Source organism: Tupaia chinensis, unplaced genomic scaffold (genome assembly GCF_000334495.1).
Source record: "Tupaia chinensis unplaced genomic scaffold, TupChi_1.0 Scaffold000139_1, whole genome shotgun sequence".
Classification (NCBI taxonomy): Eukaryota; Metazoa; Chordata; class Mammalia; order Scandentia; family Tupaiidae; genus Tupaia; species Tupaia belangeri.
Genome location: NW_006159609.1, coordinates 555,781 through 570,050, shown reverse-complemented (window position 1 = coordinate 570,050; position 14,270 = coordinate 555,781). Strand labels below are relative to the sequence as shown.

Sequence of the window (14,270 nt, the reverse complement as noted above, 5' to 3'; positions counted from 1 at the left end):
TAGGGAAAATGAACACTATTGGTAACATTTTCTTTTGACTAATACTGGCAACTAATAAGTGATACCTTCACAAATGATTTTGAGTCATCTTTTGGTACTGTGGCTGAAAGTATTGCAAGAGACTCTCCTTGAAGAGGGTGAAATTGAATTGAAGAAGAGACATAGAGAAAATGGCTAACAATTTGAGTTATTCACAGCATTTTGTTAGAGGAATTTTTCCTTTAAATCAAGTAGATGGGCAGGTGGAAGGGTGCTGAGGGCAGGAAAAGTGAAGGATGGCTGTAGATCATGCCAACAGTCAGTTCATATGGGTTTGGAGGGATTAAAACTCACAAGAAGGAGTGGTCTGTGGAAGCTGCCTGCCTAAAGGTGACATATTGCATCTAGACCTTGAATAATTGATAGATTGGGGCAAAAGTACAAAAGGAGAAGAATAAGCATTGTCCTTGAAGAACAGTAGTAACAGTAGTTCAGACCCACAAGGAATGTTTGGGAGATGACCAACAGTCCAGTGTGTGGGGGGATGGAGTAGGAGGTAAGGTACCGAAAGTGTATTGTTTTTTCTGTCTGCGTACAAATTCTTCCTGTCTATCCCTAACCTACAAGGATCTTCTTTGTTCTCCTTTCTTTTGTTATCTGAAATAACTCAATAGTAATTAATCTTGGGTTTCTTATCAGTTCTGAGACAGATAGGTGGTCTAATATATTGACTAGAGAGGTGGTATAATTATTAGAAATATATGTAATCTGCATGCTTAGTCAATACAGGGATGAATAAATAAATCCATTTTGTCTTCTGTGTCATTTTTCAACTTTAGGAATTCTGTTTTTAGTTAATACTTTTAAGTGTTTGATCTTTCCTAGCTCAAGAAAGAAGTTTGGTGGAGGCTTTATACCATAATCGAATGTAAACGTTCATCCCAGCTTCTTTCCTTGACCTTATTCATAGTCTGGCCCCAGTCCTGCTTCCACTTGAGGAAAATGTTAAGGTCCAATTGATAATTGCTAATTAGCTCTTTAGGCATTAAAGAACCAAAAAGATTGACATGAACAAAATAGTGGTGTCCAGGGTGCATTAAAGAGGTTGTTTTACTAATACAGGGATGCTGTGTTAAGATACTAATGAGTGTGACAAAAATAGGATGGGAAGAAATGTGCTGATATGAAAACTGAAAGAAAAGACATTTGTCCTTGCTCAACATTTTTTTTTTTTCTTGTCCCGATTAAGGGAATTCAGAGCAAAAGTTGCTTACTGGAGAAACAAAGTTCCAAGGAAGGATTTGCAAATAAAGTGGGGCTTAAAGAGGCGTTAAAGCTTAGGGATATTAAAATAACCTGGATAAACAAGACCTAATTAATGTGTGTTGCATGTATGGCAAAGAAACTAATCCCACATGCCTAATCCCATGGAAATCTTCCAGCAGTCCTGTGAGGTAGATTTTTCACCTCTCTCTTAAGTAACAGTGGCTACATGCTTCTGTGAAAATTCCCCTAGAGAATATCTCTTACCAGCCCTTTAATCCCTAATAAAATCCCCCTGGGAGGAGAAACACTGAGCCCTATTTTAACTAGTATGGTTTAACAGCAACAGGAGGCCTTTTCAAGAGGTTACATGCCATTCCGGGTGGGTGATTAAAGTATCTAATGGTGGTAGTACAACTGCTCCATCCCCCAGGAGTCCTCATAAAGAGAAAGCATCTCAACAAAGTAGGGCACAGAAGCATGAGCCATGCACGTATGGGCACTTTGTAGATTCACTAATTTTCTTTTTTTAAGTGAAGCTATTTCTCTTGATTCATAATTCAGTTATGTGGACTCAAACCTGGAAACAAAACTATTTGCCACTCTGACATTTAAGATCTAGGATTTGGTTGAGACACTCCAACTAAGGTTAGAAGCAGGGAGCCCAGTGGTGGTGCCGCAGTAAAATGGAACACTCTGCCACAGTGACTCATTAGAAAGGTTCCTACTCCTCCCAGAGTACATTAGACATGCACATGCCTATGATCTAAGGTGCTGAAGCTGGGGAGGGTTGCGGGTATCCATAGTTTTTTGTTATTGTTGTTGGTTTTTTTTTGGGGGGGGGTTGAGGGGTCCTATCTCTTTCCTTTTCCCTCAAGGAAGAAAGAAAAAGAGAGTAAAGAGAGTTTACTTTTTTTTTCCTTCTGAAACAGGAAATACATTTTTACAGCATTTACTATCTGTAAAACTCAGATTATAATTTTGTAAAGAGAGAACAAAATAAGAAACAGCTGTTTTGTGTTTGTGGCCTGGTATGGCCAGGAAGAGTTTATAGAGGAATTCAGTTTCATTCAGACTTGGAATAAAATATGGGATCTGGATTGGTGGCAAAGAAGAGGAGGGTCTTAGAATGATCATGACCCCATTTGAATAGAACTTGGTCCCTTACAAGGAGTTTTCACCCATCTTATGTTTGACCTTCACAATAGCTAACTGGCAGCACCTTTCAAAAGGTAATTGTAATTACTTACTAGTTTGTTCTCACACTAAACCTGGCCAGAGAATACACACATCTCCTATGCTCGGTAGGTACCTGGTACAGAGTACATAGACTGGGAGTGCTACCTCTCTGAATGCTTGGCATTATTAATCTGCACTATAAATATGAAAACTGGGCCAGCCCTTGGCCTGGTAGTTAAGGCAGCTGAATACCACATGGCCCACCATGCATTTTGAGTCCTGGACCCAGTGGGTTGAAAATCACGCAGGGAACATGTGTGTGTGTGTGTGTGTGTGTCCAAAATCCTCAAAGGAGGGAGACATAGAGGAGAAGGGATTGGAACATGATTACGCCCATTGGAAGGGAGTACTTTCTCGCTTCCCATTCTCTCACCCACTCTCTCTATGACAAACACACATGCCCTCTGACAAAACTAACAAAAAATATGAAAACTGAAGCTTATTAGAACTTAATAAAACTTCCCAAGTTAAAATAAATGGCAGAATAGTGTACCCAATCTGCCTCTAAATCCAGAATAATTTGTACCATGTGATATTGTCTCTGTATTAAGTGCCAAGCTACACACATACACCAAGGGGCTAACAAAATATATCCTTGTGGAACATACAGGGAACAGCCATGACTAAGCTTTTCGCCCATAAAATAACCTGGTAATAAATTGCAAAGCTCATATCAACATTGACTTAAACAGTGCAAGAATAAATCCTGAGAGATGGTAGGAGAAGGGAATGTTCCAGGAATTTTATGGTGATGGCTGAGAAAATGATTTGTTTACACAAAAGACTCCTTTCATTTTAAAGCACCTCAGTTAAATCTTCTAACTTAAATCTGATGTATAACGGGTATGTTTAGTTTCCAGGCCTGAGTCCTGGTTAGAGATGCACCACCAACAATGGCAAGGCATTCGAGGTGTCTGGAGAAGGGAAAGAACAGTGCAGAATTAGAGGGAATACAGAATTAGAGGGAGTAAGGTAAGGGTATGTTTACGAAGGGCCATGCCTTAAGATTTTATCTTCAGTTGCACAGAGCACAGCGTTTAGAGTATGAATTCCAGCATCAAACTGAGTTGATCTCCAATCTGGGTTTCACCATTTACCTTATTCAAAGACCACATAAGAGATTATACATACACAACAATTGAAACAGTGTCTGGAATAACTAACTACCCAACAAGTGTTGGTTGCTTTCAAGGGTGACTCTGGAAAAACAAGAATCTAAATCAGGGAAATTACTGAATTTAGCTTTTTTGTTGTTATTAGATTTTATTTTACTTAGTATTTCAGAAATGCTATTTAAAACAAAACAAAACAAAACAACCATGGTAACAGAGTAGAAAAAGACAAGACAAGAAAGAACTTTTTAAGCCGAATAGCCTTGGGTAACAGTAGTCCTAACTAAAATTTACTAAACACCTGCTATGTGTGAAGCAGTATGCTAAGTGCTGCATAGTTGACCTTTTTTTTTTTTTTTTTTTTTGAGAGGTTTTTTGCTATAGGGCACGTACGCTCACTAGAAAGACAGAGATAGACAGAAAGTGAGAAATCACCCCCCCAGGGAGGATGACCACGCTGCAATCCCTTCTCCTCCATTCTCCTCTGGGGATCTTGGGTATGAACGCACACATGCCCGGCGTGCGTTTTAAGCCACCGGGTCCGGGACGCGAACCGCGGTCGACTACGTGGGAGTCCAGCAACATAGCCATTACGCTAACTGCTGGTCCCCCATAGTTGACCTTTCAACAGCATGGCGGTTAGAGGAGCCATCCCCCTTCCTTGCACAGATGAAAATCTGTGTATAACTCTAGGCACCCCCCAAACTTAGTACTAGTTGCCTACTGTTGATATTGATTGCCTTACTGATAAACATGTGATTAACACATATTTTGTATGTTATACATATTATATGATGTATTTTAGAAATAAAGTTCAGCTAGAGAAAATAATATTACAAAGATCATAAGGAAAATACATTTATGTTACTGTACTGTGTTTTCCCATGTGCACATTATCAGGAAAAATCTCCCTAGATGTGTATCTCTGCAGTTCAAACCTGTGTTCTTTCTGTACTTGCACAATTTCATTCAATTTTCACAGCTTTATCATAAGAGAAGTGCAATAATATTATCCTCATTTTACAGAAAAATAGAGATGAAAAAGAATTAAAATGACATTCATGGTTGTACCCTGCCTGGTGCTCAAACCAGGTTTTCGGGTCTCTTTGATTTCAGGATTTTTATTACACTGCTATACTATGTAAGTTATTTAATATCCCTTAGCCTAATTTTCCTCCTCTATACCAGGGAAAGGAAAAACACCATTTTTTGTATGTTCACAGGAGAATTTAATGCATGACGTATGTGAAGAAACTAGTGTAGTATCCAATACAGAGCAATTATAGTGAGGGAGAGGTCATCATTACTATTCTTATTTTTTAAAAGAACAGCTCTAAATATAGACTAGTAGTTTAGAACTGACTTTGGAGAGGAATGAAGTGAAAAATACTGCAGCAGTCTGAATCTATTGCCACGTCACCAGGTGGCCTCTACTGTATGGGAAAGGTAGACTCTCTCTTCTGTGGACTCCAACTCTCACGTCACTGTGTGGCCCATCATGTTTGAAGACTTCATTCAGATTTTTTTCTTTCTGGGTTTTAACCACTGTTTATTCTATTTGTACTGGTAGATAGAAAATGGGAGTTAATCTGAGCCATAAACTGTCTTGCAGGAGAGGGGTTCCAGATTACATTGGAATTATCTGTGTCTTTGATTCCCAGTAAAGTACAGATTTTCAGGGGCATCCATAACATTTTGTTCGTCCATTTATCCCGAGTCTTTAAAATACTTGGCTCACGGTAGACACTTAGTAAATGACCTTTACAGGAAGGAAGAAATAATTAAATGAATGAAAGGCACAGCAGTCTAACACAGGCATCACATTTTTGGGTTACCTTTCAACTCTGAAGTTTTTTTCCTAATTGAAGAATGACTATTAAGACATCACTGGTACCATATTCTCTAGGATCTTTAAAAAACATTTATACCTACTAAAATTAGATGTTGAATATACTAGGTGAAAATGACTTACTCAACTGATTGAAGGTTGATGTTTCACATAATGGATATCATGAAATAGCAACCGTGGAAGATTATCTTTTTGTTCATCATAAAAGTAATTCCATACCCGCTTCCTTTCTTCCGGTACTGGAGTGGGACTACAGATTAATCTATGGCATTCAGCGAAGGGAACCCTCCATGTAAGAGAGATTGGGAGGCTTTTTCATGGGGTACAACACGAACACTTTGGAAGACAGAGTGCAGCCAGAACTCAGAGGCCTGGCTCTGCTGAGAGAGGAGATAATCACACACACTGTTGACGTTTTAGTCATTCCTGACGGTGGACCATCTGGTATGAACTCACACGGTAACAGGGTTTAGAGAATTCCGGGTTCTTAGGGCACCTCCCTGCTTAGGACTCTCTTTCACTTCTCCTAGAATCAGGAGGACTCTGCTCTGACACACCCTTAGACTGTCCACTGTGAAAATATGAAAAGATGACAAGTTACACTATATTCAGACAGAGGGGAAAAAAAAAAAAAAACCTGTTACATAAAGGGAAAACAGTAACACAATATTTCAAGAAGCTAGAGTGTTGTGGGTACCTACAATGTTCAAATTCCACTCCTAACGGGGGCGGGGAGGGGGTAGCAGGAGGAGAGCAGAAGTGAGGAGGTGTCTGTTCAAGGCCCTGCCAATGTTGCAGGCGCTAGTGTTCTGCCTTGCTACAACTATACTCTCCACCAGGCAACTGGGCCCTGGACGATCACAGCAGACGTGACTTCCCCGGGCCCTGTCCATTCCACAGTTTCATCATAGAAGATGCAGGCAAATGAGATGCAGAAAAACACTCTTGGTTTTCTGTGGTTGTTTGAGCTTCCCTTAGCCCTTCTCGGGCACCATTTTGTTCAGTAATGGTCTAGAATCAGCCCAGATGTTTGCAGAGTAAATGTGAGGCTTGACTATGACTCTGGGAAGAAATGGAGGGGAGTGGGATGGATAAGAAAGAAAACCTTATCAGTGGCTGAACATGACAAAGTCTCATGTAGAGTTATCCTTTTGTCAAGCCCTTCCATTCAACTCCTGGGCACTCAAAACAGGGATTAGCCTTCAGATCCCCTCCCATAGAAACTCTTCACACCACAGCTGTCTCTAACATCTTCTCTCCTAACATTCATTTTAAACTTACTTCTCCTGAATAAAGAGCATTGTGTATGTGTATTCATGTGAATAAATATGAAGTTTGAAAAAAAGATGCAAAGCTGTTATAAATTTTGCCCTTTCTATGTCTCTAGGTCTCCTTTCCAAGGAAAGGCTTTCTTAGAACACTTAAGGACTCCTCTCTCAATCTGTTTTTGTTTAGTGCTAAAGAAATGAAAAGGAAGGGGAAATTAAATATTCTCAACTAACCCCTCTTCTCTGTGGGACTGAGATGGTTACTGCAACAGACCTGATTACAGTCTAGCATACCTTACTCCACTCTGCCCTATCAGGACATGTCAGCATGATAAGCCTTGCCATTATCTTGGCAAACTGGTGAAGAAACAAAAATTAAATGGTATTGTGTTGTGGTAGAGAAATTTGGACCATTCCTGGAGTAGATCTGCTGATTGACTCCGTCTGTAGATGTAGACCTGTGCCAAGAAATCTTGGTCTGCTTGTTCTGGAGTCCGCTACTTTCGTTCCTACCATCTCTGTCTCTCCTCCTCTGCCCATTGTCAATTAAGACAGCCTTGAGAAAACCTAATCTCTGAGCTGATCAGATTTAAATGTTCTAAGCGTTGACTAAACACTGTGTAGAACATGGCAGAACTGAGACCTAACGCTGGTCATGGACAGTTCCATGCCATCTCCTAGGTGAATGGACTATTTCACCGTAGTAGTTTACACACTGGTGCAGTTGGAATGAGCTAGGAAACTTATCACACAACAGAGTCCTAGGTTGTATCACCGAAGATTTTACTATGTTTGATAGGCAGCCAAGCTTCTTACATTTGGGAGTTCCAGTTTTAGACCTCAATTCAGAAGTCATTTTGAACAGAGCCCTTGGGCCCTCATTTGAAACAGGTACTTTCACCTGTTTAGCCTACTCCAGAGATATCTGCCTAATTTTCAAGGCCAGGAATTATCCTGCTTTGTCATGTCCAAGTGAAAGGGAGCTAGGACACTCCATAGCAGTCTATTGAGTTATTTCCACAAAATGATCTCAGACACATTAATATCTGAAGAAAGGTGTACAAAGTGGTTGTGGGCCTAAGGCCACCAGAAGGACCTGTGTGCCCACATGTGTGCCCATACAGGTACACCACTGTTTTGTCTCTGGGAGTCATGGATGACGACCAATCTCTTGGCTAGGGCTGTTCTGGATGATTGTGTAGGCAGTACTCTCTGCAGTTTGGGGCACCATTTTCATACTGTAATCTCTATAGTGCCGCGGCAGTTGTGCAATGCGGTAGTTCTTGGAAAAAGTGATTATTTTGAAACCAGGAAGGAGCCCACCACTGAGGAAGAAACACAGAATTTGGGGGTAAAGTTGCAACAGGATTAAAGGATTATCTTGCTCTGCAGCTGGGTCTCAAGCTCTGGTCTCAGCACATGCACACACGTATGTACACAATGTACTTTCTGGATCTTCCTTTTGTTCAAATCCAGGTTGGTTTACAAGAGTTTCCCTTCCACACCTCTGTAGCACAGAGGAATTAAACAATGCAACAACAGATTAGAAATGGAAATTTAGCTCATGATAAGTGGTTCTTCAACTTAAGTTTCCTCCAGCATTTTGGAACTGTTTGGTAGGTAGCAATCTTGATTGTCTTCATCTCCAGAAATCTTTTCTTGAAACCCAGTCCCATGCAATAAAGCACGTTTATTTCATGCAACACAGCTCAGTTGACACTTGCTTATAGTTTCAAATGCCCCAGTTTACTGGACACAACTCAGTTGGGAGTGCCTAGTAGGAAAGAACATGCATAGCACAGCGACACGGAGTGTTCATCACCAAACACAGGGAAGTTAAGGAGCTGCAAAGCTATGGTAGCTAGAGGAGGATTAGCTTTCCTGACTTCTGCTCAAGAAAAGTCTCTTGTCTCTAGAGTCCACTGGTTTGGCATGGCATTTGCACTTGGCAGTGAGATGATGTTACATTCAAAGTAATTCAGATTAATTTCCAGGCTTGTCTGGGATCAGGGGCTGGAGTCTTCCCTCAATTACAGTCCTTCCTTCAGAACCAGTCCTAAACTCTTGTATTTGTCTTATTAAGTGATTAGGTAGTCCTGGAATGTGAATTTCCTCCAATCTCTTCCACTTTGCAAACTCCAGAACCATTGTAACTACTAAGTTAACACTCAGGAGAGAACTGACTATGAGCTAAGGCTTTCAGACATGCAAAGCGCACAACCCTCGGGAACAGCAGCATCTGGGACAGGGGGCTCCCATTACTTCACATGAGGATGGCATGGGTTTTGCAAATCAAACACACACAGAAAACCAGTGGTGGCCCAGGCTGGACACACTGTATGGGATACACAGTTGAGCAAGGACCCAGACCAGGGAGCCACCTGTTCCTCTAGCTTGCATACATGTATTTCACACCACCTCAGGCCACTCACAGTTTGCTTACCTGCTCATTGTTGCTCTCCCACCATTCCCCATACTCCCTTTGGGGGTGAAACACTCTATTTCCGACTTGTGCTGGGCCAGTCTCCTGTCTTTGTACCTGGTGAGCATGAACAAGGACAGGAGCAAACAGAAAGACGTGATTGTGTGCTTAACTGCCAGGCCAAGGAAGAGCCATGACTGCAGAGAGGGTTACCCCAGGCCAACACAGGGGTCCCTGTTTCTCAAGGCAATGGCCAACTTGTGATACCTACTAGCTAATTAGGATGGTATCTGGATAACATCGGGGATGATTTTGTTACTTCTTAAACCTCATGTAACCACATGTAATTCACACTTTTACATTGCCTGTTAATTTGTGAATTCATCACAGTTAACAGTCAGTTGTAGAAGGAATAGGGCTCCTAATATCTAACATAAAGACAAATATCTTATAATTTAGTGTTTACCAGGTGTCAGACACCGGACTAGAACTTTACAAAATTTAATCCTTGCAACAGCCCTGTGGCAGAGGCTCCTTTATTATTATCTCCATTTGGTTGATTAAAAATAACTGGTAGGTGGTGTGGATTCCCAAATGGCTGGTTGTGGTTCGAGTCCTGGAACTGCTGGCTTGAAAATCACACTGGGCACATTTGCGCGTATATCCAAAATCCCAAGAGAAGAATGGAGGAGAAGGGATGGTGGTGTAGCTGTCCAATCTGTGGAGTTATTTCTCACTTTCTCTCTTTCTCTGTATCTCTCTGTTTTGCTCTGGTGAATACACATGCCCTGTGGCAAAAACCTAAAAAATCAAAACCAAAAACAAGAAACCCCTAAGATTATAAGGATTAAGGAAATTGATCAAAGGCAAATAAGTGGTTGGGCTGGATTTTGAAGACAGAGAGTCTTAAGTTTAGAACCTACACTTTAGCCAGTGTAAAGTGTTACCTTTCATTACCAAGTTTTAAAACTAATTCTTTTCATGAATGAACCTTGATTGAGTGGTACTGTCTGAATGCAGTGTTTACATTGACAATACCAAAAAGAGAGAAGACATGCTCCTTGGATGTGAGCGGTTTCTTTCTCCATTAGGATGGGTTTGACAGTCAGAATTGAGTTGTCTGTTTTGGAATCGACTCAAACAGCTTTTGTATCAGCATGTCCGTTCATGCCTGGAATGCAGTGGACATTTCATCTAAAATAAGAGTCCTCCAACGTGGCCTGCCACGTGGTGCATCACGATGAGTCCTCGTCTTCAACAACAGCTCTCAGAGCCAAAGGGCTGAAACAGAACTCATTTTCCTTCATCAGTTTAAACCTGGGCGGGGGGGGGGGGGGGGAGCACTGCATTGCTATTTTCATCTGCCAAATGGGGAAACCGAGACTGACTTCGCTAAAATCACAGTCCTAATCAGTACCTGCCCAAGACTCTTGAAGTTTGATTACCTTTTCCCTTGTAAATCTGGAGCTTGATAGAATAGCACCTCATCTTTGTTCCTGGTACCCAACAGGCAACAATAATGTGAGTTACTATCATAAGACATTTTTGTTGTCGTTTTCTTGTTCTTGCTCATATAAAATAGAATAAAATGGAACAAAATCAAGATTATTATTGGTCCCAGAGCAGAGGTCTTCTGCTTATTTTTTTTTCTCCTCTAAAATGTTGAAAGTATTTATGATAGTTGTGCAAATAGCCATCATAACATTTAGCCAAATGGATTAATTTATTCAGTGGACATTAGTTGAGTGTCTATTAAATGGAAGGCAATGGGCTTTATCCTGAGGACATAGAGATAAAGAAACTGCAAGTCTCGCCTCACAAAATAGTGGGAAAAGGAAGGGAAGAAGTATGTAAACAGTAACTTTAGTTATAGGCCATAAGCGAAATAAAGAAGGAACTTGGAGACTTTGTTACAAGAAATAAAACATCAGAACAAGACAGACTGAGTGGCCTTCACAATATTCTCTGTGTCCTCAGGGGATTGGGTCTAGAATCGCTGTGGACACCAGAATCCAAGGATGCTCAAATTCCTCATATAAAATGACATTGTATTTGCATATAATCTATGCTTATCCTTCTGCATACTTTAATCTCTAGATTACTTATAATACCTAGTATAATTCAAATGATATGAAAACAGTTGCTATGCCACGTTGTTCAGATAACAATGACAAGGATAAAAGTCTGTATATGTTCAGTGTAGACGCAATCATTGTAGGCCTAACTACACAGTACATGTCAGCCGTACTGTAACTTTTTTTAAAAGGTTTTTTACCATAGGGCATGTGTACTCACCAGAGAGACAGAGAAAGGCAAAGTGAGCAGTCACCTCAGAGAGGAGATGGCCATGCTGCAATCTCTTCTCCTCCATGCTTCTCCTCTGATTTTGGGCATGCATACACACGTGCCTGATGTGATTTTCAAGCCACAGGTCCAGGGCTTGAACTGTGGTCAGCCATGTGAGATCAGCACTTAAACTACATGTGATTTGCTGGGTCCCTGTTATAACATTTTTGATCTGAGACAGTTTGAATCTGCAGATGCAAAACCTGCAACTGTGTAGGGATGATTATATTTTACCAAAGAAAATACCTTAGAGGAGAATCCTTTGTGAAATTCCAATCACCGAATGACTCTACAATTTAGTACAAAATATGTTGTGCTTATTTGTGAGTCAGACTGCACAAACTGCTTCCCTACAGCTTAAAGTAAAAGAATATTAATAGAAGGATGAATTATGAATAGTCATTTCATTCCTTATGAGGACATCCTTAAAATATGTTTGAATATATGTTAGGCTAATTGCCAGTTAATGATTTAAATCTTTCATAGATGAGTTAAAACACCCACACTCGTCAAGTTCATCTTCTTCTTTCTCTCTTCTCTCATGCCCCATATACACGCTCTTCCAGATATTTTTTATGAAATACGAAGTAGATTCTAACTGTTCTTTTCTAACAAAACTCAGCCGCTTTTGGTAAGAGATTTAACCAAATAAAAACAAAAACAATAAGAAAAACAAACCCCCATTCCAGTAAAGCATGACTTGTCTTAGACTTTCGAAAACTCTTAAGTAGTTTTTTTTTTTTTTTTCTTTTTTTGGAGAGGTTTTTGCTATAGGGTGCGTGCGCTCGCCAGACAGAGACAGAGGGATAGAAAGCGAGAAATCACCCCCCAGAGGGGATGGCCACGCTGCAATCCCTTCTCCTCCATTCTCCTCTTGGGATCTTGGGCACGCACGCATACGTGCCCGGTGTGAGTTTAAGCCACTGGGTCTGGGACTCGAACCACGGTCAACTACGTGGGAGTCCAGCGACATAGCCATTATGCTAACTGCTGGTCCCAAAACTCTTAAGTAGTTTTTATATTCAAAGCAAAGTGAAAATGGCATTAATACGGATTAGGAAGCTCATATTTGCTTTCTTGCCTTTTTGTAACTATAATTACCCCTTAACTATGTTTACTCTTAAATACTCTATATTTTCATTCACTCATTCATTCATTCATTCATATATTCATTATTCTATTCACAATGTGCTTTTTAAAGTAACTAATAATGCCTTAATAGTCTCCACTGCAGATGTACAATTCTATGAAGTAGTTATTTAAAAAATATGGAACTGCCAGTTAAAAATAGTTTTGGCTTTTCAGAATTATGACTTATAAAATATCAATTTAAAAATCTCATTGACTAATTTTATCATTACATAAGGTAAAAATGTTTTGAGAAACTGAACTGTACCCCATAATATACAAATATTACATACACAATTCAAGTAATAATAAAATTTCTTTCTTTCATAGAATAAATTCATGTATCTTTTAGATCCTTACTAAAACATAAACACACACATACATACACATATATTTCTGAGGCACAGCTTGAGGTGTTTTACAAGTTTTAACTCATTTTTCAAATACATGCTTAGAAGACTGTAACTATTTTCAATAATTATAATATAATAGAAATAATAACAACAGGATAGTGAGTGCCAAGCTGTTTTCTGAACATTAACATCAGTTCTTAAAATGACCTTGCAAAACCGGTGCTCTAATCCTCATTCTGAAGCTCTAACTCACTTAGCTGAAGTATTGAACCCAAGGTTAAAAACCATGACTCTCTGGGGGCCAGCAGGTGGTATGGCAGTTAAGGTGTTAGGCATGGCTGATCGTGATTCGAGTCCTTGGACCTCGTGGCTTGAAAATCACAGGGGCACGTGTCTGTGTGTATGTGTGCCCAAGATCCGAAGAGGAGAATGGAGAAGAAGAGATTGTGGCATGGCCAATCCCCCCACCCCGGTGGTGTTTCCTCTTTTCTCACTTTTCCTCTCACTGTCTCTGTCTCATTCTTTCTCTGTTGAGTGAATCTGCCCTATGGCAAAAATCACTTAAAAAAAGAAAATCAGAACTCTGATTTTAAAGTTCAAGCTATTGCCATTAAACTTTCCTCTAAGTAACAATGTTAATACATTTAGAAGCAAAACTACAAAGCCTTTATCTTTTTGACCCCATTTTGCAAATGAGTAACAGAGTTCACAAGGATGGTCAGCAGAGGATCTAGTGATAGGACTTTAAACTTCCTTCCTTCGCTTGGGTCCCTATAGATGTGCTACAACATGGGTTTAGTTTACAGCCTTCAAAACCACGTGCTGAATACTCCATGTGATAGATGCTGTGATAAGGAGGATGTGGGTTATTGGAAGCCCTTGATAAGTTCCTAGTCAACTGTGGGGTGGCTAGCATGTGGACAGATAATTTCTAAACTATGTGACAAATTTTATTATAGAAATAGATATGAGATTACCCATACTGGAATGGTAGAGGGAACTTTAATGAGGTTTGATACTAAAGATAAATCTTAGAAGATGAGTAGAAACACACTGTGAAAGAGGGGCCCAGCAGCTGTGGTGCAGTGGTGGAATAGTTGGAGGGCTGGGGAAAGAGGATCTCAGTAGGATGAGGCCCTGTTGAGGGTTCTTTCCTCTTCTCCCACTTCTTTTGCAGGTATGTACATACACACTATCATAAATCGATCGATCGATCGATAGACAGACAAAAAATATAAGTAGACGAGCAGGAAAAAAACCCTGAAAAATCTAGAACAAACACCTGGAGAGGCTTAGCAGCATGATATATAT

General features: G+C 40.2%; 1 protein-coding gene across 2 annotated transcripts in view; it reads right to left on the bottom strand.

Moving 5' to 3' along the window:
• GRM5 (glutamate metabotropic receptor 5) overlaps positions 1-14,270 on the bottom strand; it is a 538,746-nt gene that overhangs the window by 8,307 nt on the left and 516,169 nt on the right. The window contains exons 9-10 of one of the 2 annotated variants that reach the window (XM_006144908.2): positions 9,154-9,249; positions 5,899-6,013 (exon numbers count right to left, since the gene is read on the bottom strand). In XM_006144908.2, the coding sequence (XP_006144970.1) occupies positions 5,947-6,013; positions 9,154-9,249 (163 nt within the window). In that variant the 3' untranslated portion in view covers positions 5,899-5,946. The remainder of the gene's footprint in view (positions 1-5,898; positions 6,014-9,153; positions 9,250-14,270) is intronic. The other variant, XM_006144909.2, reaches the window with a different exon arrangement.